This window comes from Sturnus vulgaris, chromosome Z (assembly GCF_052056855.1).
Source record: "Sturnus vulgaris isolate bStuVul1 chromosome Z, bStuVul1.hap1, whole genome shotgun sequence".
NCBI classification, from domain to species: Eukaryota; Metazoa; Chordata; class Aves; order Passeriformes; family Sturnidae; genus Sturnus; species Sturnus vulgaris.
In genome coordinates, this window is record NC_142283.1 from 72,447,268 (window position 1) to 72,471,175 (window position 23,908).

A 23,908-nucleotide genomic window follows, 5' to 3' on the forward strand; every position below is an offset into this window, starting at 1 on the left:
GTTGCCCGAACTCTGCCCGAGCGCTGCCGATCCCTGCCGAGCGGCTGAGGGGAGCCGGGCCTGCAGTGGTGCCGGACGGCGAGCTCGGCCTGCGCGGGTGGTGAGTGGGCCTGAGGCGGGAGCTGCGGATAGTTTGCAGCCCTGTGTCCCTGATCCCTCCGGTAGAGCTATCCGTGTGTGTGTCTGCGTTAGGGACCGCAGGGCTGGGGGTATCAGAGCCGTCCTTTCTCACAATCGCGGTGTTTCCTGGCCCCCCTGACCTGTTTGGACCTGGGTAAAAGACTTAAGTGTTTGTAAGGATGGGGCTGTGCGTGTTTTCCCTCACACTTCCTGTGTGTGTGTATCTGTGTCCCCATTCCCCCTCAGTTACGTTGCCTAGCCGTGTCTCCGTGACAGCACAAGGGTGAATAGCTTTAAACTAAAAGAGACTACGTTTAGATTAAATATTAAGAAGAAATTCTTTACTGTGAGGGTGGTGAGGCCCTGGCACAGGTAGCCCAGAGAAATTGTAGTTGCTTTATCCCTGGAAATGTTCAGTGCCAAGCTGGATGGCGTCCTGAGCAATCTGGTCTGGTGGGAGGTGTCCCTGCCCATGGCAGGGGATTTGGGAAAAAATTATATTTAAGGACTCCTAAACCCCAAACCATTCAGTGATTCCTTGAGACTATGATTCTGTGATAACATGCCCACTGTTGGCTTTTTTTGGCAGGTGTGCAGCAGGATTGTCCAAACCATGATCGAAGTGTTGGCCAAGCTGGGCCGTGGGCCCGTGTTCCTGGCAGGGGAAGTGCTGGAGTGTGTGATCACCTTTACCAACCCATTATCAGCCTCATCGACCTCGGCCAGCAGGTACAGGTGCCTGTGCTAGTCCATGCATGGAGCCTCCAAATGTTGGAGCTGCCTGGGTCCCTCCAGAGGGAACAGCCCACCCTCTCTCCCCTCTCTGGGGTAGTAGTCATGGCTGCATTGTGGGGCAATGGTGCCAGCTCAGCTCCTTGTGACTTCCCTACTTGAGGCACTCCCTTAAGGAGGCCTTGCACCATCTCAATTTTGGGGGCCATGCTGAGGTAATTATGCTGGTTTTGTGCCCCCAAGAAGTAGACAAGGAAAGAACTATGCAGTTAGGGATCCTCTGTCCCTCAGGTGAGCCCTTAGTGACAAGTGACTGGCAGAAAATGAAGCCGAGCTGGCTGTCAAAGTGGGATATCTGGTCACACCAGGGTGACAGTCCCACAGAGCAACATCCAGGCAACGTCATTATTTCCTGCATTTGTGGAAGGAGCTCTGTTTTGTCCAGCAGTGCTGGATAGATCAGTGTGATCCCTGCTACAAGAGATGGCAGACAAAAGGGAGGGTATGAATGGGGCACCTTCTGCGGCCGCATTTTCTGTGGCCCAGCCTTTGAGCACTGCATCTCCCATTATCAGTGCTGAGGAATGTGAGAAGATGGGAGCTTCCCATATTGGCTCACAGGGGGTGACTCCATGTCACAAGTAGTCACCCAAAGCCTTCATGTCCGCTGAGTGTGTGGCCTTGTCTGATTCTATAGGGAGTGGAGAGTGCTTTCTCATCTTGAGTCCTTCCTGGGAAGTGTCTGTTTCCAGCCCTGTCAGGTTCAGCATGTTTTCATCACCAGTATGATATTCACATGTGATTGTTTGGGTGGGTGCTCCTGCAGTGCCTGCAGTCTCAGCAGCAGACGGCTTCTGTATTTATTGCCTTCCTTAACTTTCCATCTTTTCTTCCTATTTCCTTTTGACTGCTGACTTCAGGTGCAAATTCAGCTGTGGCATAAGCATCCAGCTTCCCAGAGTTTTGTTGTTTGTGATGGCAAGAGCTGTTTTGCCTGCCTCTGAGACATGTGGCACTGCAAGGGTACCAGGTGGCATGGTTTGGGAGGTTTGCAGTGCATTTATGAGAGCTTCATTTAAAACTTCAGATGTGTTGTAATCTGTAGAAGATTGCCTCTTGAAAAAGAAAAGTTCTTAAATAATAGGAAAAACCCTAGGCGATCAATTGAATGAGACCTGGCTAAGTTAAACGACTGGCAACAGCAAATAGATTGCTGGTTTGGAAAAGGAGGCTATGGATTGTGTAAAGGCAGGAGCTAGATCAAAGCACTGTGACTGCAACAGGCAGATAGACCTGTCAGAGCCTGGAAGGTTTTGGGGCTGACAGGTGGAGAGACAGAGAGGCTGCATTTTGAGCACAGGGACAGAATTGAAAGAAAGGCAGGAAATGAATGTGATAGTGGAGTACAAGAAACAAATCTCTTCTAGTCAGAGGCTGCATGGAGCGTGTCCCATGTAGGCTACAGGAGATGTGAGGGAAGGTGAAACTGGAGGGAAGTGACCTCAGCACCAGTGCGGGATCCTCCACTGCTGAACAAGCACCAGCTGAACAAGCCAGCTCTGCTGGCAGGAAGGGACATGCAAATTTTGTTGGGACATCTGGCTAGAAAAAATGAAAACAATCTAGCGACATATTGTAAAGCAATATTGAAAAAGAAAGAAAAAATACTCAAAATACAGTGTTTGAAGGTACTGTAATCATTCTAAGCTTATATAAATTTAGCAAACATTGCCTCAAGCAAGAGCAGTTCTCTACTTCCAAACAGCAGATACCTTACAACAAAATAAACATATGGCAGCCCTGATGGAAAATGTACCACGCTGGTACTTTTGAAAACGCAGAATTACAGCTGTAGAGCTCGAAGCAACTAGCTATAATAACTGAGGTGTGTTTGGGTAAGGGCAGCCAGCACATACAAAAGATCAAATAACACATCATTAGTCAGCTGACACAAATACAGCACACCTTTTTACCTGGTTCATCTAGACCTTTAACTGCTCTGATGTGTCGCATGGCGGGACAACTGTGTGCCACAAAAAATCCCTCTGTCACCTAAAGCTCTGGTGTTGGTGCTTACTAATCAGATCATGATGTTGGAAAACACCAGAGGAACTATTCACTGGCTGAACTATGGAGACCGCTATTGACATAAAAACAGATGAGTGATTTGGAAATGGAAAGGTGTCACTAGTACCATGGGAAGTGCCCTATGGAATGGCTGACATCACAGCAGAGTCCAAAACATGAGACTGTTTTTTGTGCCGGATGCGTGGCCCTACATTAATTCCTGTGGCTGTACAGAGAGGGGTCAAAATGACACCTTTGCCTCCCCTATTGCCGTCAGCAAAGTCCTCACATAGGGAGAAGTAAGTAGGTCCTAATGAAAGACCCAGAAGCATCCTTCTTTGGTCTGGCACAAACAGCAGCTGATGTTCTTGTTGGGGATGGTGCTGTGAGGCCAGAGGGAGCATGTCTGTGCCTGTCTGTCCCAAGGAGTTTTGAGCTTGGGGCATCTCCATGCTGTAGGCACGGGCAGCTGAGTCCAGGTTGCAGGAATTTGTTGCTTTAGAATTTGCCCACTTCTCTAATGGTTTTGTTGTTACCAGAGTGCTTCTCTGTGTGTCACCTCTAAACTCATAGCTGAAAGTCCTCTGCCAGGGCCCACATCCATCAGCTCGAGATGTCCTTCCAAGGGTGCAGTGAGTGGCCATTCCTAATCTCTGCATGATGAGAAAGATGAACAAATGAGTAAGGCTTCGGACTGAATATTGGAACACTTGGTCTCAGCATGTGTGTTGAAAGATCCCTGTGAAGTTTTGCACAAGCCACCTTGTCTCTTGTCCTCATGGAAGGGGACAGGGGCTGCAACCTCCATTGCCTGTTGTCCTCTGCCGTGAGTGAGCAGCCTGTTCCTTGGAGTAGATGTGTTTTCTCGTGCCATGTCAGTGCTGTGCCAATGGTGTTCTGGCTCAGACTGCAATTATTGCTGCTTAAAAAGAGTACTTGGGCTGCAGCGCCAGGTTTTGGGTGAAGCTGTTGTCAGCATCTGCGGTGGAAGTGGCTTTGAGTCAGCATCCCAGCTTGAGCTTACTCCCAAGACTTGTTGGAAGGGGACTGTGAGAGTGGCTTCAGTGATAGTGAAGCAAGGCCTTCCTTCCGGCAAGTCTTGCATGGAACTGGGTGGACAGAGTTGCTCTTCTCCCAGTTCCTGCCTGCTGGTTTAAAGCAGAGATATGAGTGTTCCTCTTTGCTTTCAGTGAGATGCTGGCATGGGCCAGTGCCCAGATCCACTGCCAGTTTCATGCCAGCGAGAACCGTGTTGCACTCCCTCCCTCTGATGGCAGCAAGCACGATGTGCAGGCAGAGAATGAGACCGTCTTTGTCCCCAACAGAGGTGAGTGTCACTCCTGTCTGTCACTCAAGTGGGGACAGTGAGAGCACAGTGGACAGGAGTCAAGCAGACCATACTGTGTGTGTCTTGATGCAGCATGCATAGAAGCGAGTGGGGAGTTTGTGTTGCTTTCCTGGTGATGGGTGTTGTGGGACCTTGTTAATACTGAAATCACAGTGACACTGGCTTGGATTGAAACACAACAATTGTTTGTCCAGTTGCAGTGACAATGTCTCATGACACCACCAGGGCAAGAGATGGTTCCTCCTTGGCTCTCCCTGTTGCTACTCATGGGGATAAAGCTTGACTGATCTGGACACAGTGTGAGGCTGTGCAGCATTCATGTGTTTCTTATTCTCTTCCAGGAGAGCGGGGTCAGTGTATCCTATCCACCCCACCAAAGATCCTCTTCTGTGACTTGCGACTGGATCCTGGGGAGTCCAAATCCTGTGAGTCCTGTCTTCCCTTCCACTGCTCACAGAGCTCATCTCTGGGAAGCTCTGCTTTCAAAGCTGGTTTGCAGACCTGAGTGCTGCAAGTGTGAGATCCTGATGCTCACACAAGGCAGGGTGCTTTTGTTGGAGTGTGAGTACTGAGGAGCTGCTGCATCATCTGCAGTATGTTCTCTGCTGTGCTAGGGCTCTCTACCGCAACGTGTCCTTCAGTCCTGCCGCTGGCCTGCAGCCTTTGCTCCAGGTCCACTGTGTAGTTGCAAGGCATGAAACTTTTGAAGTACCTGGTTGCAGCAGGAGGAATGACTACACACACCTGCATTTCCTTGCCTTTATTTCTTCAGTGACACTGGAGTATTCTTGGAATTTAGGCTGGTGTCCTCCAGAGGCTTGTGCTTCCTCTTCAGTTTGTGGCTGTCATGGAGATAAGAGTCTTCTGGATGTTCTGCTGTGAAAGTGAGCACTCCTCGTCTTCTCTGCTCAAAGCTCTCCATGTCTGAGTAGATAGCTGTGGAAACAGCTGAGTATGCGCTGTTCTCTCTAGGTTGGTGGCTGTGACGCAGCCTGTACAGGTCATGTCAGATATCCTTTGCATTCCAGTGGCCTGTGATTAGCAGCAGTGATGTTAGGCCTCTCAGGCTGTGCATGGAAGACTTTGTTATTGTCCCAGGGATCTGCTGGGCAGGGTCAGTCTTACTGCAGAGCACAGGGAGTGGAGAGAGTGCCTATGCTGGGGCAAGCTGTGCTGGATCACTGAGCTCTGCAGAGCTGGAAGCAAAGCTGCAAGTGAGACTAAGAAGCCATGGGATTGTGACACGCTGATTTTGTAGCTAGTGTCTCCTGCCTTTCTGGCCTTGGAGGGGCCTAACTGGAGGGAAAGGTGAACCTGGTGAAACCAGGCTGTCTTGACTTGGTGGTTAGTGGGGTGGGGCAGTGCCATCTTGGGGCCGTGCCCCTAAACTGCACAGCCTGTTGTCTGAAGACGTTTGGTTATTCACTTATTCTGCAGCAGCATGTTGGGGAAAGGAGCTGACTATGCCAGCAAGAAGGAGAAGGAAGCAGAAATTTTAGTTGGCCTGAGGCTCACCTGGATTCTCCTGTGTTCTTTGGTGCTTGCGGGTTTGGGAGTGGAACACCCATTCCCTGGGTGCAGAGGGAAGTCCCTTTCCCTGGCACACCTTATGCAGATTGGGCAGTTTTGGGGATAATAGATCAGTGACGATGACCCAAGTTCCAGGTGGCTGGGATGGATTGAGGGATTGACTATGGACTGGCTTAACGGGCAGAAGCTGTTCAACCCCCAGCTAAGCTAGGGATTGTCTGTCCTTTCCAATGACGTAGGGATGTGTGTGTGTCCTCTCTGCCTCTGGGTGGCACTGGCACAAACAGCCTGCATCTGCCTGGTGCTTGGATGCAGCTCCTCTGGAAGGACACAAACTCTTTATATTCTTTGAGGTTCCTTGGCTATACAGTACAGCCCCTTGGCTATGTGATGCACCTGTTTCATGCATCAGGTACGATGTGGCTGCATGTGGTGCTGCTTTTTTAGCACTGAAATCCCTGTATCACAGCCTTGGTCTCATTCACTGCCAGGCTGTTCACACCAGTCCCATCAGCCTACGGTGCTGCTTCTCGCACGTGAAACAACAGCTGGCACACTTGCAGACCATTCCTGGGGTCTCCTGCCAGCTCCGTGGAGGGAGAGTTAAGGCTGTGTGGGTGTGTGTCTTAATTCTTCATTTCCTGTTTTTCAAAAGTTTTGAGTTTTGCTACGCAGTTTGGGAAGGGGGGAAAAACCAAACCAGAAAACCCAAGAAATCTTAACTCTGCTTAACAATATACTGTGTTATTCAACTGCAGCCAGAGCTGGCACATACAGCCAAGGTTGTGTCAGACTGTCTCTTGATAAAAAGACTTGTTTTCATTTGCTGACCAGCTTATTTCCCAATACTTTACTCTTGTTGTGGTGCCTATATAGTGAAGTTGACTCATATCCCAGCCCTTTCACACATGACCCAGGCTGAGCTCTTTAAATTTGTCACCACGAAGCTTTTTCTCAAGTTTTCAAATAATTTCTGTGGCTATTTTGCCTCCACTCTGGTTTTGTAATACCTTTAAATATTTGGTAGATCACAGAGAGGGGAGGAAATGGCAGCAGCTTGGACACCAGCCAGAAGGCCAGCCAGAGGGTTGGTAAGGAAGACATCTGTAGTGCCAGGAATGTGCTTCCTTCTGGGATATGCACGGAAGCTGGGACTTCCTGAGTCTTGGCATTCCTGTGCCAGGTAGCCAACTGTCCATCCTTCTCTAACTGTGGTGGTCTGCTGCTCAGATTATCACCACTGGGCATGAAGGTCTTTGTGAGCATTCTTATTGAGTCTGGTACAGGGGTTACAGAAGTCAGCTTCTTCCCTTGGAAATATCTGATTTTCCTCCCTGTCAGGATAGTTCTCTGCTTTATCTGCACTCTGGTCCAGAAAGAGAGGTTTGTGTTTTAAAGGTGTGACATCCTGTCGACACTACACACTAGCACGGGCTTTTTTCTTCTTTCCAGTCTTGTTATTTTAAATCCAGAAGTTATATTTAAAATGTAACCCTAACTTTTAATCTAAGCCTCAACATTCAGTATGTGCCAGACATGGGGAAGGATCTGTGGTTTCAGAGCAGGATGCTGCCCTTCCTCTGGCAGGGTGTATCTGCATTACGGTGGGCAAGCCAGAGAGGTGGAGACTTTCCACAGTTCACTGTTTGTGTCTTTCTTGTTATACAGCGTGTGGTTTGGGAAAGCTGCAGAAGTGTTCACACTGTGTCAAGAGGCATTGGGGTTTGTGTGGTGGCCAAGGGGCTCTAGGAGGGCTGAATGCGGTGAAAGCCAGGCCCTAGTATCTCAGAGTCAGAGGCTTTGTGGTCTAAGTCATCAGCTTGTCAAGGGGGACAAACCACGGGTTGTTGTGAAGGTCTTGGAATTGTTTCTTCATCGTTTAGCTGTAGTCCTTCAAAGAAAAACGCAAGAGGAAACTGTCTTGTTGCTGAGTTTGAAGGTTTGTGTAAAGCAAAAGAGGCATGAAGTTCTGATCAATACCCACATGGGGCAGGGCCTGGATGAGGCTGTGCTGTGAAAGCACTGGGCAAAGGAATGCACAGAGGCAAATTCAGGTTGAACTCGTGATGAGTAAGTTTAGCTCTCATGGTTGTATTCCTGGATTTTACGTCTTTCACATTCTTTGGAGACAGAGTTTGTGTATGTGGTTGTATGTGCTGGAAGCAATATCTGGATGATGTGAGGAGCAGTGTGCCTGGTGCGGGGGAACTGGGTTGTGCTTGGCTGCTGGAGGAAAGAGGAGACAGCAGAAAGCACCAGGCACTGTCCCTAGCTCAGCACTGCTGGTCATAACACTTGGTGCAGGGAGCCTGCAGACAGCAGCTGCAGGATCTTCCTTCTGGCCTCGGAAAGCAAATTTTCTGCACCCCTTGCAGATTCATACTGCGAGACGCTGCCCGTGGATGGCCCCCCCTCTTTCCGGGGACAGTCGGTGAAGTACGTGTACAAGCTGACCATTGGCTGCCAGCGCGTCAACTCCCCCATCAAGCTCCTGCGCGTGCCCTTCCGCGTCCTCGTGCTGCATGGTGAGGCCACGCACTGCCCTCCCTGCACGGCCAGGCCGGGCTGCACCCTGCCCTGCTGATAGTCTCACCTTCTTCCCAGGGCTCAAGGATTACCAGTTCCCACAGGATGAGGCTGTTGCACCCTCAAACCCCTTCCTGGAGGAGGAGGAGGGCTTGAAGAAAGACTCGCGCCTGGCAGACCTAGCAACAGAGCTGCTCATGGTGGCCACCTCCCGACGTAGCCTGCGTAGGTCATGTTCCCTGCTCAAACCTGCTGTCCTTCCTAAGAAGCTGGGCATGCAGATCATCTCAAGGCCAGCTGCAAAATATCTCTCACTGGCAAAGTGGAGCTCCAGCTATGGCTGTGGAGCAGCTCTATCAGGGCTGGCTTGGGTCAGGGCCTCCTAGCCAGTCTCAGGCTGTTCCTACCTCAGCCCGAGAGACCCTTGCTCAGCACATTGCAGCCAGTGTAGGGTTTGCCCTTGCTCACTGCAGAAATTTCCCAAAGGGAATACCACCTCTAGGGACTATCCTTCACAGCCAAACAGGAAGCATGGGGTCATGTCATTAACCCAGAGCCTTGTCCTGCCACAACCCTTACCCCTCTTCTTGCTCCACAGACCTGTATAACATCAGCAACACTCGTGGGAAGGTGGGGACTTTCTGCATCTTTAAGACTGTGTATAAGATTGGAGAGGATGTCATTGGGACCTTCAACTTCTCAGAAGGAGATATTCCATGTTTGCAGGTCTCTGGGATTACTGGGGAGAAGCTGGGATTTAGGGTGAGGGATGGGGAGAAGGGATTGGTGTGGCACTGGGCTGTGAGGGTCTCTAGTGGGACCCAGCTGGGGTCTCCTTGGAGTGTGAGGTGGACAATGGTCCAGTCCTGAGCACGTTTGGGAAATGAAGCCCCCAAGGCTTTGCATGAGGTGTGTATGAGGTTTTGAGAGCAAGCACTCTGCCAATCACCCTGCAGTTCTCAGTGAGCCTGCAGACAGAGGAGAGCATCCAGGAGGAGTTCCAGCGCCGGCGGGGGCAGCCTGTCTCCTTCACTGTGCATGCCCGCCATCAGGAGTCCTGCCTGCACACAGCACAGAGCAGCTTCAGTCTGCCCATCCCGCTCAGCTCAACCCCAGGATTCACCACCAACATTGGTTAGTACCCACCAGGGAAGGGAACCACCCCCTGCTTGTCTCTGCTGGAGGATTGTGCTGTCCCCAGCCCTGCCCTTACTCAGCAGAGATGAATCCCTTGGGAGGGAGCTAGCCTGTGTGAGTGGGGTCATTTGTTGTCCCCTTGCCAGGACTGACAGTGCTGAGACAGCTGCTGTCCATGGCCCTTGTGGGTGTTATGTGCTGATCATCCTCTTGCCCACAGTGTCGCTGAAGTGGAGGCTGCACTTTGAGTTTGTGACTTCTGGGGAGTCAGCGGGGACTTGCTTGGTTCGTGGGAGCCAGTCGGAGGCTGTCACCTGGACTGGGGTGGAGCAGATGGAAGTGGATACCTTCAGCTGGGACTTGCCCATCAAAGTTCTTCCCACAAACCCCATCCTGGCTTCCTATGTATCTCAGTTCTCCAGCACTAACTCCATCACCATCTGAAGTAGGGAGAGGTTTTTGGCCTGCAGAGCTGCAAGCGTGTTCCACTAGTGGGAGTGGCAGGCAGGACTGTCACCAGTGTTCTGTGGTGCGTGCATCCCAGTGTCCCCTTGGATTCATCTGTGATGCCCAGGTGGGTGCTGGGCATGTCTGTCCTGTCCATGGGTGTAAGAACACTGCTTGATGCAGTGTCCTGTGCTGCAGCCCCCAGCTGGAGCTGGACCCTTCCTGCCTGGGTGAAGGTGCAAATCCCAGCACCAAGCAAAAAGAATTCTCCCTTCCCCGGGAACCGCTGATGTGCCTTTATCCCATATGGGGCTTCTAAGAAGGAAAGGCCTAACCCAAGGAGGGGAGAGGGGAGCTCTTCCAGTGAAGCTTCATACCACCCTTGGATGAAGGCTGTGCGCTTACACAGACCCTACAAGCAGAGGTCTGGAATCCAGGTGAAGCACAGTGGCCACCTGGGCTGGGTGAGAGCCTGCTCTCCTGCCCTGGCAGGTGTCCTGCCTCTTGAAGAGCTGTCCCACACATACAGTCCAGTGCTCCAGCCACCCCCTGTCTGGAGGAGGCAGGTGCTGGCAGGCCGGCCCTGTGCTGGTGGCATGTGCTGGTGACCAGGACACTGGCCCATGCTGTGTTGGTACAATCGTGATAATTCAAAACTGAGCAGCACTGAGCCCCTGGGCTGTTGACTGCCTCAGCTCCTGGGTGTGAAGGCATCCTGCTGGTCTTTGGATCCTTGGGGGGCTGTAAGGAATGCATTCTGTGCATCCAAGAGCTGGCATGGAGATCTCCCTGCTTAACAGCCAGCTCCCCATTTTTACTAAGCCTTCCAATGAGCTTTCCTCTGTGCATGGAAATAAATATAATAAATATCTGAATGTGCAAAACTGAGCTTTTCCAGGAGCATTATTCCTGCATTGTTCCCAGTGCTGGATACACCTTCTACAGCAGTTACAGGCTGGAGACTTCTTTGTTCAGTATGTTTATTGCAAGAACAGAAACATCTACACAAGGCTCTGCACAACACAGGCATGGCACCGGCTGGGGCAGCTGCCAGGGTGGCTGCCTCCACCCTGGCACTTAGACTGCTTCTGCTTCCTGAACCTTCCCCACCCTACTCCCTTGCCAGTGGGGATGGGGGTCTCCCCTGGGGACATCCTGTTCTGCCACCCACCCTGGGCTGGCTCTGTTGTAGTGTTGCCCAGGGCTGGCCTACAGTGCCAGGGACCCCAGGAGCTTTTGGAGCAGGGGCGTTAGTGGTTCTAGAGATGGGTTGTGCCCCTCGAGCTCCAGGAGCAGAGAAGGAGCTGGACAGGGTATGGGGATCCTGCACGAGGTGCCGTGGCGACCCCCACGGCTGCTGTGCAGAGGAGGAGAGGTCTGGGAGGGAGTATGGAGCTGCTTTGCTTGAGGCTGGATATCAGAATGCAGGACTGCCATGGAGTAGGTTGATTTAGTCCTGTAGCCTTATTTTAGTCACTGAAGGTTTTCTGCCCACCTGGGAGGAGATCCTGTAGAATCTGCGTTTCCACGGTGTGCAGAGCACCTCACAAGGAAGACGCCCTGGTTCAGGAAGCTGAAGGCAGAAGCAAAGCTTGGTACCGTAGTGTGTGGATAGTGGTTTCTGTCGCAGCTGCCGGCGGTGATGCCTCTACAGGGTGGGTGGGGCAGGTCTGGAACATGCGGACGGTGTGCTCTGGAGGGGGGAGGGCGGCGCCGAAGGGCGCGGGGCGCTGCCGAGCCTCTCTATCTGCTCAGCCCCGCGCCCAACACCTTGTTCACCAGCGGCTCGGGAGTGCCGGCCGAGCCCCACTCGTGCTCCACGCTCTTCACGCACGGCAGGCTGGGGTTGGCCTTCTGCACTACCGAGATCTGGCAGGTCTGTGAGTCGTAGTGGGCCTCGCACCAGTCAGGGAAGTCGATCGGATGCTGGGTGCTGTGGAAGAGGACACGGTGCCGTCAGACCCCCTGATTAGTGCCAGCTGGCTGGGCTGGGTGGCTTCCTGCTGCTAGCCCTCCACACAGGATGTCTTCCAGACCAGCTCAGGCAGGCTGGGACATGACTCCTGGCACACCTGAGCATCTCGCTGTGCTGAGACACCCTTTCCAACTACCCCAACTCACCCCACCACCCTCAGTGCCTTGCTGGAGTCCTGCCCACCTCTGCCTCTTGTTCTCCAGGACCTGGTGCCCCACAGCCCTCCCAAGGCCCTGCTGCATTTGCAGGCACCAGACAGCCCCCACTGCAGATGCGGGGTTGCTGTGGTGGGAAGTGACAGCCCACCCCAGCATGGCCCCTCACTCACGTCTCACAGCAGCCCACGCCAATGGGGTGCAGGCAGGTGCAGAGCAGGCAGTTGGTGCTCAGCCACGATTCCCCAAGGGAGAACTGTTTCCCTTCGTACTCACAGGGAGCTGCAAAGGAAACAGTGGTGATGAGAACAGATGGACCTGTGCTGAGGGCAAGTGGAAGCCTCCTTGACACCCCTGTGCCCTGAAAGACGGGACAGAAGTGTAATGATGACCTCTCGCCCACCTTATATGATATGGAACATACATGGTGGTCTATCCACCAGCCTGCAGGAATGGAATGCCGTGTCATCTGCCATGGGTAATGTACCCATCCATCCTCTCCTGGCCCTGCCTTGTGGCTCTCCCCACTACCCCATGGGTCTAGAGCAAGAACCAAGCGGCTCTTGCTTCCCTGGAGAGGACAAATCCAGCACCCCTTAGGGTCTGGTCATTTCTACAGCCCAGGAGACCACGGAGGGATAATGAGCCACCCTCCTCCCTTTGCTGCTAGTCCTGCACACTCAGCCCCAGCCAGGCTCCTGCCAGGAGCCTTCATGGCCCAGAAAGCTGTTTCTCAGCCAGAGCTCTGGGGAGCTGTTCTGTGGTTTATAGACTGCTTCTTCCACTCACCACTGGCCCATGATCCCATTCCTGAGCTCAGCACAGTCCCTTCCATACTTCTCATGCATGGGGCAGAGCCCTGCCATGCTGGGAAATCTGAGGCCTCCTCTTCCCATCAGCCTCTTCCCATCTCACCTCCCAACTTACCTTTAGCCTGGAAGTAACATTTGGCCTGGGAGCCTGGCAGCTGGAGGAGGAGGGAAAGAAGCAGGCAAAGCCTGCCCCAAGCACACCTCATCTTCTGTACTTGCATGGCCATGGATGGTTGAGCTGGACTTGTTCACTTTGCTTCTCTATTGCCTTTGCTCCTTTCCCTTCTATTTCTCTTTCTCTCTCTCTGCCTTTTTAATGCTCTTCCCCTGATCCCAATGAGAGATATTTATAAAGTTCAGCTTTACGACCCTGGCCACCAGCTGTGCCCCACTGGAAAAGTTGTAAAACTCATTTCCTGATTTGAAAGGCATGAAAACAAGAGGTAGGATCAAGATTTTTAACAAGCTGTGAAAAGCTGATTCATGCCCTCCAGAAATTTCTCCAGTTGGAAGCCCCTGTGGGTGCAAGGCTCAACTGTGAGCGGAGATCCAAAGGTCCCCAGCAGCGTTGCCCTCTGCAGTGTGGCGAGCATGTAAGCAGCAAGCACGGGACACCCTGGCTCCTGACCAGGAGAGTTCCAGGCTCCCCTCTGGTCATACTGAGTCGTCACTGCTCCTTCACAGCAAGCCAAGATTTTGGGAGCATCCCATCTCACAGTGACCATAGCAGCACAAGCACCCTGCTAACAGTGTGGGATGCAAATGTCACCATCCTCATTTGGGGCTGGAGGTGCTTACACACAGCTCCTGTGTGCCATATCATGGCACTTTCACCCCCGCCTGGGCTGCAGCTGCGCCAGGTTCATGGCCATGCATGGGCTGGGGGGGGACAGCAGGTTTAAAATCACAGAATTGCGGAATCATAAAATCATAGAATATGCTGTGTTGGAAGGGGCCCATCAGGATCGCTGTGTCCAACTCCTGGCCCTGTGCAGGACACCCCAAGAATCCCAGCATGTGCCTGAGAGCTTTGTCCAAACACGTACTGAGCTCTGACAGATTGGTGCTGTGACCAGAGCAGATAGTACACAACTGCCACTGATGTAAAACAGGAAAGAACCAGGACTCATCTGAGCAGTGCCAATGAGAGGGGACTGTGCCTGTGCACCTGAAATACCCACAAGGTACTGGAGCTGAGCATCCTCTTTCAGAGGCTGCAGACCGGCCCTAGCTGAAGCAGGAAACAGGAAGGCTAAACTCAGGAGGAGAAAGTGCATTTGGGCAACAAGTAACCTGAGAAGTAAACGAGGGAATTGGCTGGAAGTGAGAACCTATGGGAAGATGCCACACCATCCAGGGATGTGCCTGTGAACCTCACAGACCCTCACCCAGAGGTGTAGAAGTGATAAGGCTGTTATCAGCCGGCAAAGTGAGCAGATGTGCAAGAGGGAGGAGGTCAGAGCCCTGGGAGCCACATGGCCCTACAAGCAAAGGGCTAACTTGCCAAAAGAAATTCACAGCCTTGTCAGAGGTGCTGCCAGCATCAGGAAACAGGGCTCTGGGGATGGTCCAACCAAGTACTCAGCCAGCATCAGGCTGTGCTGCAGCATCAGCAGCAGTGGCATATATGGGTCATCTGCCCCTGCATTAAGCTCCTTGCTTTCTGAGAGTTTGGGATAAATTTACACCTTGACGCGTGAGGCTTAATATCCCTTCCAGAATTTGTATTGGCATTCGCTATTATAGCTGGATATTTTTCTTATCCCCATAAGTGTCCAATCTTTCGCTGAATCCTGTTAAATTTTGGCCTAAGAATTTTCCTGTGGCAGTCTAATTAAGAGTGAGGGGGAAGGGAAAAAAAAGCTTCCTTTTATCCTCTTTATCCGCTTTGGATTCACCACCTTCAGATATGAAGGCATAGCTTTTGGTGCTCTGGCCCCCTTTGCCATCCCATTGCATCCATCTTCTACAGCTTGTGCTCTCACTGCTGAGGGAGAAGTCCTGGCTTTGTATTCCTTCTTCTCCTTAGAGAATTACCCCAGCCCTGTTGTAGCACCACAGATGATTCTGTATCCCTCGGTGGAGTGGCTGGATGGCAGCAAGTGTGGGATCTGTTGGGAAAGGCTGATAACAAATCAGAGAAATGCTAGGCACCCTTAGCTGACCGCTGGGCCATGAGCCAGGGTGGTATCACTGACAAATGGAACTTGCCCTTTGGTGCAGAGTTTTTACTATATAAGGAGGATAAAAGCGTTTGTCATCAGAGCAGTTAATTAATATTCCTATTGTGTGTTTGGAAAAAGAAGTCTGGCATGCTAGTAACTGCAATTAAATAATCCATCATTATTTCATCAACAAGAACAGCAAATGTTAAAAAAAAGAAGTGGTGGGTTTCACTCAGAGGCCCACAGAATTTGGGCAGGCTTCCATAAGAGTGCTCAAAACCTGGGGCGACAGCCTCTCTTGGCTGTGTGGAAGGGCGTTTTCCCTGCTCCATCAGGGACGTGGAGAGGCATTCTCAGGATTTCTGTAGCCATTATGATTCATTAAATAGAGGGTGAAAGCTGTGAGACCATTCATGGCCATTGGGTTTTTCATCAAAGTGAGGCTGTGCATAAGGAGAGGGGCTGGTGGTCCCCCATAGCCTGTTGATCCTGCTGTTCCCCCTCCTGACTGCTTTCCTTCCCCCAGTTTTGCATTCCTGGGCACCCACCTGGCCCCAGCACACATCCCCATGTGTGATCCAGAGCATTTTGGTCCAGGTTGTACAGGAGGGGGCTTGTAATTTGGAAAGCAGTACTTGCAATTGGACTGGGTGCTTCAGAGCTTCTGCCTGGGTTCTTGAGGGGTGCTGTGGCAGGACGAGCTGATACCCTCTTCTGCTGTGCCAGCCTGGAGGAGGATTTGCTGCAGAGACTGAAAAAGAGCAGCCACTTATGGTCTCACATCCTGGGGAGCACCTGAGACCCAGAGAAGAACCACAGAAAGGATAAGTGGAAAAAGTGCCTCTCTAGAAGTTCAGTCCCTTTGATTTACCAGGCAGAGCCTAACAGGAGGGATCACTGCCTGTCTATGTGTGTACCAGTGAGGATCAGTCACCACCTTTGAGAGTCCCAGGATCCTACAGAAGGTCACATCCATGTCTCAGCATTCTCCCAGCAGGACTCAGCTCTCCTGCCTGGCCTGGCTCTCAGATTGTAGCTGTGCCCGAGAAAAGTTGGATGCTGCACCCCACTAAGGGCACAGTTCTGCTGGCCTCCTCTCCCAGCAATTCCTCTGCAGACCAGTGGAATGCCCAGTGCAGGGATGGGACCCCGTGGATGGGGAAGGCAGAGCACTCAAGCCAGTGGGGCTGGGATGAGGTGACAACAGCCCACCTCAGCACCACAGGAGGCTCAGGGGGTAATAAATGATGCTGGACAAGTTGCCATCAGCAGAATCCAGGAGGGTTATAAAACCTGAATCTCCTGAGCCTTCAGCTGGGGCTGCAGCTGCAGAGCAGGAAGCAAACAGGATCCCGGCTGGCATTGTGAAAGCAAACACCATAAATCTGAGGAAGTGCTGCGATTGCTGTTTTAGGCACAGGGGAGGTTGGCTTCTGCTCCCCAAAGGTATTTTATTTTCTCTCTAAACAAAAATTAAGCAAAACAAAACAAAACAAAAAAACCCCCCAAACAAAACTACAAAAAGAACCCAAAAAACAAACAACAACAAACCCCCTAGAAAACAAAAAACCCAAACAAACAACAAACAAAAAATCCAGAAACCAAATTTATCACTGCATGGGTGCTGCTGTGGACTCTGTGGCAGCTCTGGGATGTGGGCAACTTTCCTTACCCAGTACCCTGAGGATGCTTCAAGCACTCAGGGCACCAGGGCACCAGGGCAAGTGCAGGTAGATGCTGGCTCTGCGTGATGACCAGTCCTGAATGCTCACTGCTCACCAGCATGGTCAGACCCTGGGGAGAGGTGAGCAGCGGGGTAAGGAAGAGATAGGCAGTGAGGAATTGGGAAGGGAAAATAAAGGGCTAGCCAGGGAATGACAGCTGGCTCATGGCATCCTTCATCCCACAGCTGGCAAACCAGATGGGATAGCTCACAGATACTGGAGTACAGCCCCACCAGCAATGAAATTGTTGCTCCAAAAAGGGGACAAAATAGAGGGGATGTGAGAAAAACTTGATGTCACCTTACTCTGCAGACTGGCTGCCTGCTGGATGAAGCTTGATGTTGGTGGAGAATCATGGGCTGCAAGGCATGCTGGCGTGACTTGTGTCTTCCATGGGTGTCCCTGGCCCAGAACACACACCCTGACCCTCCTTGCAGGGGAGAGGTGTTCTGACTCCAGAGGTTAGGCACTGCATTTGACAGGGGCTCTACAACCTTAGTTGGAGGAGGTGTGTGTGTGTTCCCTGCCATGGGACAGGACCTGCTGTGGGATGGTGTCTGCAGGTCCCCAGTCATGGGATGGGCTCTGTGTCCTGGGCAGTCCCATGCTGTGGCTCTCTTGGGCTCTTGTACCCTCTTGCCCTCTCTCACATGGTCTCATCCTCCCTTGCTCATGCCCACACTCCATTCATTTGGCACTTTCCCAGGTCGTTTATCATACCTGTGCCTGCTCTGCATCAGGCCAGATTTTGGCATCAGTGGGTCAAACACACATTCCTGCTACCCTCAGCCCTGGCAGGGTGCTGGCACCCACCCTGGCTCTCCGGCACCCTGGGTATCCCAGGGTATGGGCTCTGCCTGGTCTCCACTCAAGGAAACATGCCAGGAGGTCACGAGGTGTTTAGGAAAACAGGCCTTGGCACTTGCTGGCCATACCAGGAAAATAAAAACATCCGGGCAGGCAGCCGCACAGTGACTGCAAGAGGCCGGCACTCCATAAATCCCCTGGAGCAGGTGCTTTGTAGTCGGCACAAGGAAATGAGCATATTATTCAGATTGGCTTAAACTCCGAAATGTTTCCTGTCCTGTGAGTCAGAAATAACCTTGGGAGATCGTTCCTAGGCCACGCAGAAGCCGGACCAGCCAAAAAAATGCCAGGCACTTGTTGGCCTGAGGACTTGCCAGGGAGGTCAATGGTCCAGGCCCCTCATTTTGGAGGGGACTTTGCTGTGGCAGTGTCATGCCACCAGCACTGACCTCAGCATATAAATGGCCTGGAACCTGCTGTGGATCCACAGAGGACTCCCAGACTGGTCCTGGGCACATTGGTTCATTGGGATACAGGGACATGGAGAGCCCCAGGAGATCCTGAGGCTTTCTATGTCCTGAGTGGATCCTCCAGATCTCTGGCCTCACTGATGGATCCCCCCGCACAGTGCATTGGCTGTTTTACTGGCAGCCACAGGACTGTGCAGGGTGTTATCCTGCTCCAGGGACACTCCAGGGACACAGGAAAAGTCATGGATGGCTTGTGGCTTCATGGTGGAAGAGACTACCTAGGCATGGGACCAGGACCCCACATACTCAATCTGGGCATCCCAGAGAAGTTGGAGAGAAAAGCACTGTAGGAGCTGTCCCTGGCTTGGCACAGGCAGCACCCACCTAAAGGGCTTTGTGGGTGGCACTTCCTGTCCTGGTGCCCTGCAAGGACACTCCTAGGGTCCCACCCTGGGACACAGAGAGGTGTGGGTTCTAGGGCCTCTCACCACGAACACACAGGGACAACCCTTGTCCTGGAACATGACACAGCTGCCACATTTATCCACATTTTTCCCTTTAAAATATTTGCCTTTGGTCTGTTTTTTCCATTAGTGGCACACAAACTTCAAACCCCAACAAGGAGCCCTTCAGGTTCCCTGGAGAGCAGGAGCACAGGAAGCCCATGTGTGTTAAGGTCACCCCGTATATCTGCACCAGCCCCTGGGTGATTTGTGCCCACCTGGTCACAGCCTCTCTGACCTCCTGAAGGTGTTACTCTCCCATTTGGGATGGGATGACAATGTGAGCACCGGCAACAGAGACCCCAGCAGAACCCTGACTAGCTCTTGAGTAGAAATGTGAGTCCTCGGTGGTGCCTTCTCCATCCCTGCCCTGTTTCCACACAGCCTCCAGCAGGAAGGGGCTGCTGCCCATCCATGCCAGACCTCCCCGTGACCCAGAGCTGTTTGTGCCCTGGCACAGCAGTGTCTGCACGGCTCCACCTGGCCCTGGCAGTGACGATCATGCTGCAGGCACTCACTTGTGGTGCCTGCCACACTCTTTATAGCCACCTCCTGAGGCTGGCAGGTTTCTGGCTCCACTTTTAGCATGGAGGTGAAGGAGCTTGGCAAGGCTCATGGCCTTGTGTTGCTGCATGCCAGGAGGTGGAAAAATAATTGTCATCTCTGAGGACCAGGGGCTTGGTTGTGCTTGCCAGGGGAACATGGAAAAGAAGACTGGAATCTCAGGGGTGTGAGCTCCCCAGGGCAGACAAGCATAGCTGTGCCCTCAGTACCCATCATGATCTGGTGCAGTCCTAGGACTAGCATGTGTGTCACGAACAACTGTTTGAGATCACTTAAAAAATCACTGGCAAGAGTATCAGCAAAAACCAGATTTAATATTAAGTGGCAGCATTGGCAAGATTCACTCTACCACTTACTAGACAGCTAAGGCACATTGAGGAGGGAAAAAAAAAGCAACAACAAACAAAATCCAGGCAATCAAAACAGAAATGAACCGGGAACCATGTAGGTTGCGTGTGTGTGTGGGGGTGGGTGGGTGGGTGCGTGTGTGGGTGGGTGTGTGGGTGGGTTTTTTTTAGGTGTGTGTGACGAAAGGACAGTGAGGGCAAGGCTAAAAAGGTATATCGCCTGAAGTTTAGCAGCTCTCACACTTAAGTTACTTAACTTGTAACTTAACTTTAACTATTTAACAGAGGAATAACACTTAATAACGTCTAACCTATGTAACTTAAATGTAACAACTTAGCCAAAGAACAACACTTTAGCAGCCTTTAACTTAGCTTATAACTTACAACTTAACCTTACTTATAGGCCTAATTTACATAGATCTGAGATACTTAAACGTCTAAGAGAGCAGCATTTCTCCCAGATTTGCCATAGCCTATGCATAGTAACATGAACACAGACAGAAAGACAGTGTGAGCAAGGTACCTGTGAAAAATTCCCCTCAAAGCTCAGTGAAATATTCACTTTGGATGCCTTTGCATCTCCTCTGGAGGTGAAGGGCTGAGCCTCAGGGAGTGAGGGTATCAGCCCAGGATTCATAATTGTTTGGTGATCCTCCAAGCACCACAGACGTGAGTTTGCTGGCTCTGAGAGACCCCATTCGGAGGTTGCTGGCCACAACCTACTGTGGTCCAGGACAGCTCAAAAGGTCTGATTCTGGACCACTGTTTATAGAGCTTCAAGAGAGTGGACTTTAGTTATAACAATGTTTCATCCTTGCCCTAGTTTCAGCCTACACTTTTTTTGATGTTCTGCCATTCATGGAAGAAAAACAATTGCCAATGCTGTTCATAAAAAACTCAAGAGTTCTGTGAGACAGCAGCAGCTCGGGGAAGCAGGGACTGTTTCTCGCAAGCTCAAGAAGAGCTCAGCCCAGGTGGTGTTTTTCAAGGCCGAGGCCTAATGAGCATTTCTCAGATCTCAGTGCAGCTGGAAAAGAGGAGATGCATCACCACAATGGGTCACCATGGATTCCCATGGACAACCACAGATAGCTGTGTACCACTGCAGACCACCAGGACCTGTGCTTGGCGCAGCCCAGTGCAAGAGAAATCTATCATCACAAAATGTGGGATGCCAAAAAAACTCTGTGTGAGACCATCGGACAGGGAATGTGCAATGGAGCTAGAAAAGTCCTAAAGTATAGTACATCTGGGTGTATAGTGAGTATATGGCATGTGTATGGTGAGTATATAGCCAGTGTGTATGGCGTGTATGGTGCGTATATGGTGTGCATATGGTGTGTGTATGGTGTGTATATGGTGTGTATGGTGTGTGTATGGTGTGTATGTATGGTGTGTATGGTGTGTGTATGGTGTGTATGTATGGTGTGTGTGTATTGTGTGTATGGTGTACGTATGGTGTGTGTATGGTGTGTATTGTATGGTGTGTATATGGTGTGTATGGTGTGTGTATGGTGTGTATGTATGGTGTGTGTGTATTGTGTGTATGGTGTACGTATGGTGTGTGTATGGTGTGTATTGTATGGTGTGTATATGGTGTGTATGGTGTGTGTATGGTATGTATGGTGTGTATGGTGTGTGTATGATGTATGTGTATGGTGTGTATGGTGTGTGTATGGTGTATGTGTATGGTGTGTGTATGGTGTACATATGGTATGTATATTGTGTGTGTATGATGTATGTATGGTGTGTGTATGGTTTGTGTATGGTTTGTGTATGGTGTGTAAGGTGTGTGTATGGTGTACATATGGTGTGTATATGGTGTGTGTATGGTGTGTGTATGGTGTGTGTATGGTGTATGTATGGTGTGTGTATGGTGTATGTGTATGGTGTGTATGGTTTGTGTATGGTGTGTGTAGTTTGTGTCTGGTCCATGTGCGGTGTCCGTTCAGTGTCAGTGCAGTGTGGTGTCCGTTCAGTGTCAGTGCAGTTTCGGTTCGGTGTTAGTGCAGCGTCTGTGCGGTGTATTTGCGGTGTCGGTGCGGTGTCAGTTCTATGTCAGTTCGGTGTCTGTTCGGTGCCGGTGCGTTCCCGGGGCGGTGTCGGTGCGGCCCCGGGTCGGTGTCGGTGCAGTGTCAGTTCTTTGTTGGTTCAGTTTCGGCTCGGTGTCGGTGAGGCCCGGGGCGGTGTAGTTGCGTTGTCGTTTCGATGTCTGTGCGATGTCAGTTCGGTGTCGGTTCATTGTCGGCTCAGTTTCAGTGCCGGAGCGGTGTCGGTTCGCTGTCGGTGCGGTGCGCGGCCCGGGGCGGTGGCCGGGCCCCCTCTGGTGGCTCACACGCGCACACACGGGATGCTCCCGCATCCGCATTCCCCGTTACAGGAATCTCACGCACCCCGTCCCTCCAGCCGCCAATCCCCCCCAGCTTCTGCCTCGTTCCCTCCTCCCGCTCTCCTTTTCTCCCCTGTATCTCTATTTTGTTTTACGAGTGGTTCTGTGGCAGGCAGCACCCCGCCTGCCGCAGGTCCTACGGGAGCTGCACCACCTCCCGGAGATGTCGTGGCGGAGGCTTTTCCCACTGAATCTGTTTCCAGCCCCCGCACTGAATCTGTGTCCCCTTTGTCCCCGGCCTGTGCCACCGGAGGCTCAAGACAGGAGCCGCAGGGCTGGGCTAGGGGCTCCTGCCGGGTACAAGGTGTGCCACCATCTGTGCCCCGTGAGCAGGGGTCATTTCGACACTGCCGTCTCCAATGGGACCATCACCGCCCCGCCATGTCCAGCCCCACACCCCATGGGGAAGCTCTTCCAGATCTTTCCAGCTTCTCATTTCTGGATGTAATCGCTGTAGGTTGGATTTCACTGTCCTTCTGCTCAGGCACCGCTGCCAGCTCCGTACCGCACTGGACCGAGATATTTATAGCCGGCAATGCAATCCCTTCGTCTCGGGTTGTGCCGGGCTGGGTGAGCCGAGCTCCGTGACCGCGCACGGGAGGCACGCATCACTCGTGATGGGGACACCTGCAGTGTGTGTGAATGGAAGGGACAGTGACAGGGACTGTGGTTCCCGGCAACCTCAGAGGTGGAAGGACCCATGCCTGTGGTGCCACGCCCGTGGTGCTACGCCCGCGGTGCTGCTCTGCTCTGGTAGCCTGCCCCAAAATCCCGGGAGGGGACAGCGATATCTTGCCCGCCGCTCAGCTCAGCATCTCTCACGCATCGAAACCACACAGACCTTGAAGGGCCAATGATACCGGCAAGACCTGCCGGGCCACCGTGCAGCCTGTGCTTCCACACAAAGCATCCCGCCGCACAAAGCTCTGAGCCGTGGGGAAGGGGCTGGCACCAACCCCAAAGCCCCCCTCCAGTCTCTATCGACCCCCACCTCCGCCCGATGGGAGCAGGCAGCAGGCTGAGAATGCCAGGAATGCACCGCAGGCATTCCGCTCCCGCCGAGCCCCCCTTGCCCCACCGAAGCGCCCTGCAAACAAACGCACGGCACCTCTGTGTCCCCCTTGTCTGGGCGGCCCTCCATGGCAGCCCACGGCATCATCCCCTTAGGTCCTTGCCAAATCCCCGGGAGAACCGGCAGCCCCACTCTGCCCACATTATCCCAGCCCCATGGCGCCATGGGAGCTTGTGCAAGGCTCATTGCCCCATAAGCCAGACCTTGCTCCCTGAGGCTCCCCTGTGCTCTACTTGTAGGCATCCACCCTCCTACCCCACCACCCTACAGCCCTGTGTCCCATAGCAGAGGGGCTGAAGCCCCAAAAGATGCAGTGGTGACATGCCCGTTGTATCCAGCCCCCTGCCATCCCCTGCCCTCGACTCTCCCTGCCCTGTAAGGTCTTGTGTCGGCCAGGGCCCTGTGGCACGAGTCCCAGCGCACCCTCCACTACTGGGGAGACACACTGGGTCTCAGAGAAGTCTGGCTCTCACAGTTCTCAGGGTCCAACTCCCCAGGTGCCTCCCTGCATCCCAAATCCTGAGGATATCTCAAATCTCTTCCCCTTCTCCCAGGGGAGAAACCCACGGCCAAAGCACGGGAAGCCCCCACAAGAGAGGCAGCCAGATCCCGGGCAACGCCTCCTCAGAGCCTGATTCCTCCTTTATCCGACAACTTAAGACCTCCCAAAAATTCCTTGTGACGACACACACCAAGGATATTCTCTCTCCTCCAGCTGGCCGTGTATCCCTTCACTTCCTTGCATCCCTCTTCAGGGTACCCCTTTACCCCTTCATGCACACTCTCCACACTCCACTGACTTCCTCAGACCCTGGGGAGCCCCAGGGTGAGACATCCCCTCCCCAGTCCCTAGGCATTGGGGTACCCTAGAACCTGGATACTCTCTCACTGCAGCTCCCCTAACCCAGATACCTCTTTCTCAACCCCCCACCCACTGGGGACACTCAAAACCCTAATGCTCCCTCCCCGATTCCCCTCACGGACCCTAGATCCCTCGTACCCCCTCTTCTATCCCTGC

The 23,908-nt window shown here is 52.5% G+C and overlaps 2 protein-coding genes across 5 annotated transcripts; one reads left to right on the forward strand and one right to left on the reverse strand.

The window, feature by feature from the left end:
- Window positions 1–29: 29 nt before the first annotated feature.
- Window positions 30–10,791, forward strand: RGP1 (RGP1 partner of RAB6A GEF complex). Of its 4 annotated transcripts, none has more exons than XM_014875570.2 (9): window positions 30–100; window positions 710–849; window positions 4,110–4,246; window positions 4,609–4,692; window positions 8,173–8,322; window positions 8,402–8,548; window positions 8,922–9,049; window positions 9,280–9,457; window positions 9,681–10,791. In XM_014875570.2, exons 2-9 carry the CDS (start codon window positions 734–736, stop codon window positions 9,902–9,904), a joined length of 1,164 nt encoding a protein of 387 aa, XP_014731056.1. In that variant the 5' UTR covers window positions 30–100; window positions 710–733; the 3' UTR covers window positions 9,905–10,791. The 4 variants fall into 4 exon arrangements, with proteins under 4 accessions (XP_014731056.1, XP_088012632.1, XP_088012634.1 ...); XM_088156506.1 differs by lacking the exon at window positions 30–100 and adding an exon at window positions 1,550–3,600 and having other exon boundaries at window positions 711–849; XM_088156508.1 differs by lacking the exon at window positions 30–100 and adding an exon at window positions 3,493–3,600 and having other exon boundaries at window positions 721–849.
- Window positions 10,792–11,650: 859 nt separating this feature from the next.
- MSMP (microseminoprotein, prostate associated) lies at window positions 11,651–13,264 on the reverse strand. Its single transcript, XM_014875461.2, has 3 exons — window positions 12,965–13,264; window positions 12,211–12,319; window positions 11,651–11,840 (listed from the first exon to the last, which is right to left on the reverse strand). Exons 1-3 carry the CDS (start codon window positions 13,074–13,076, stop codon window positions 11,651–11,653), a joined length of 411 nt encoding a protein of 136 aa, XP_014730947.1. The 5' UTR covers window positions 13,077–13,264.
- Window positions 13,265–23,908: the final 10,644 nt, after the last annotated feature.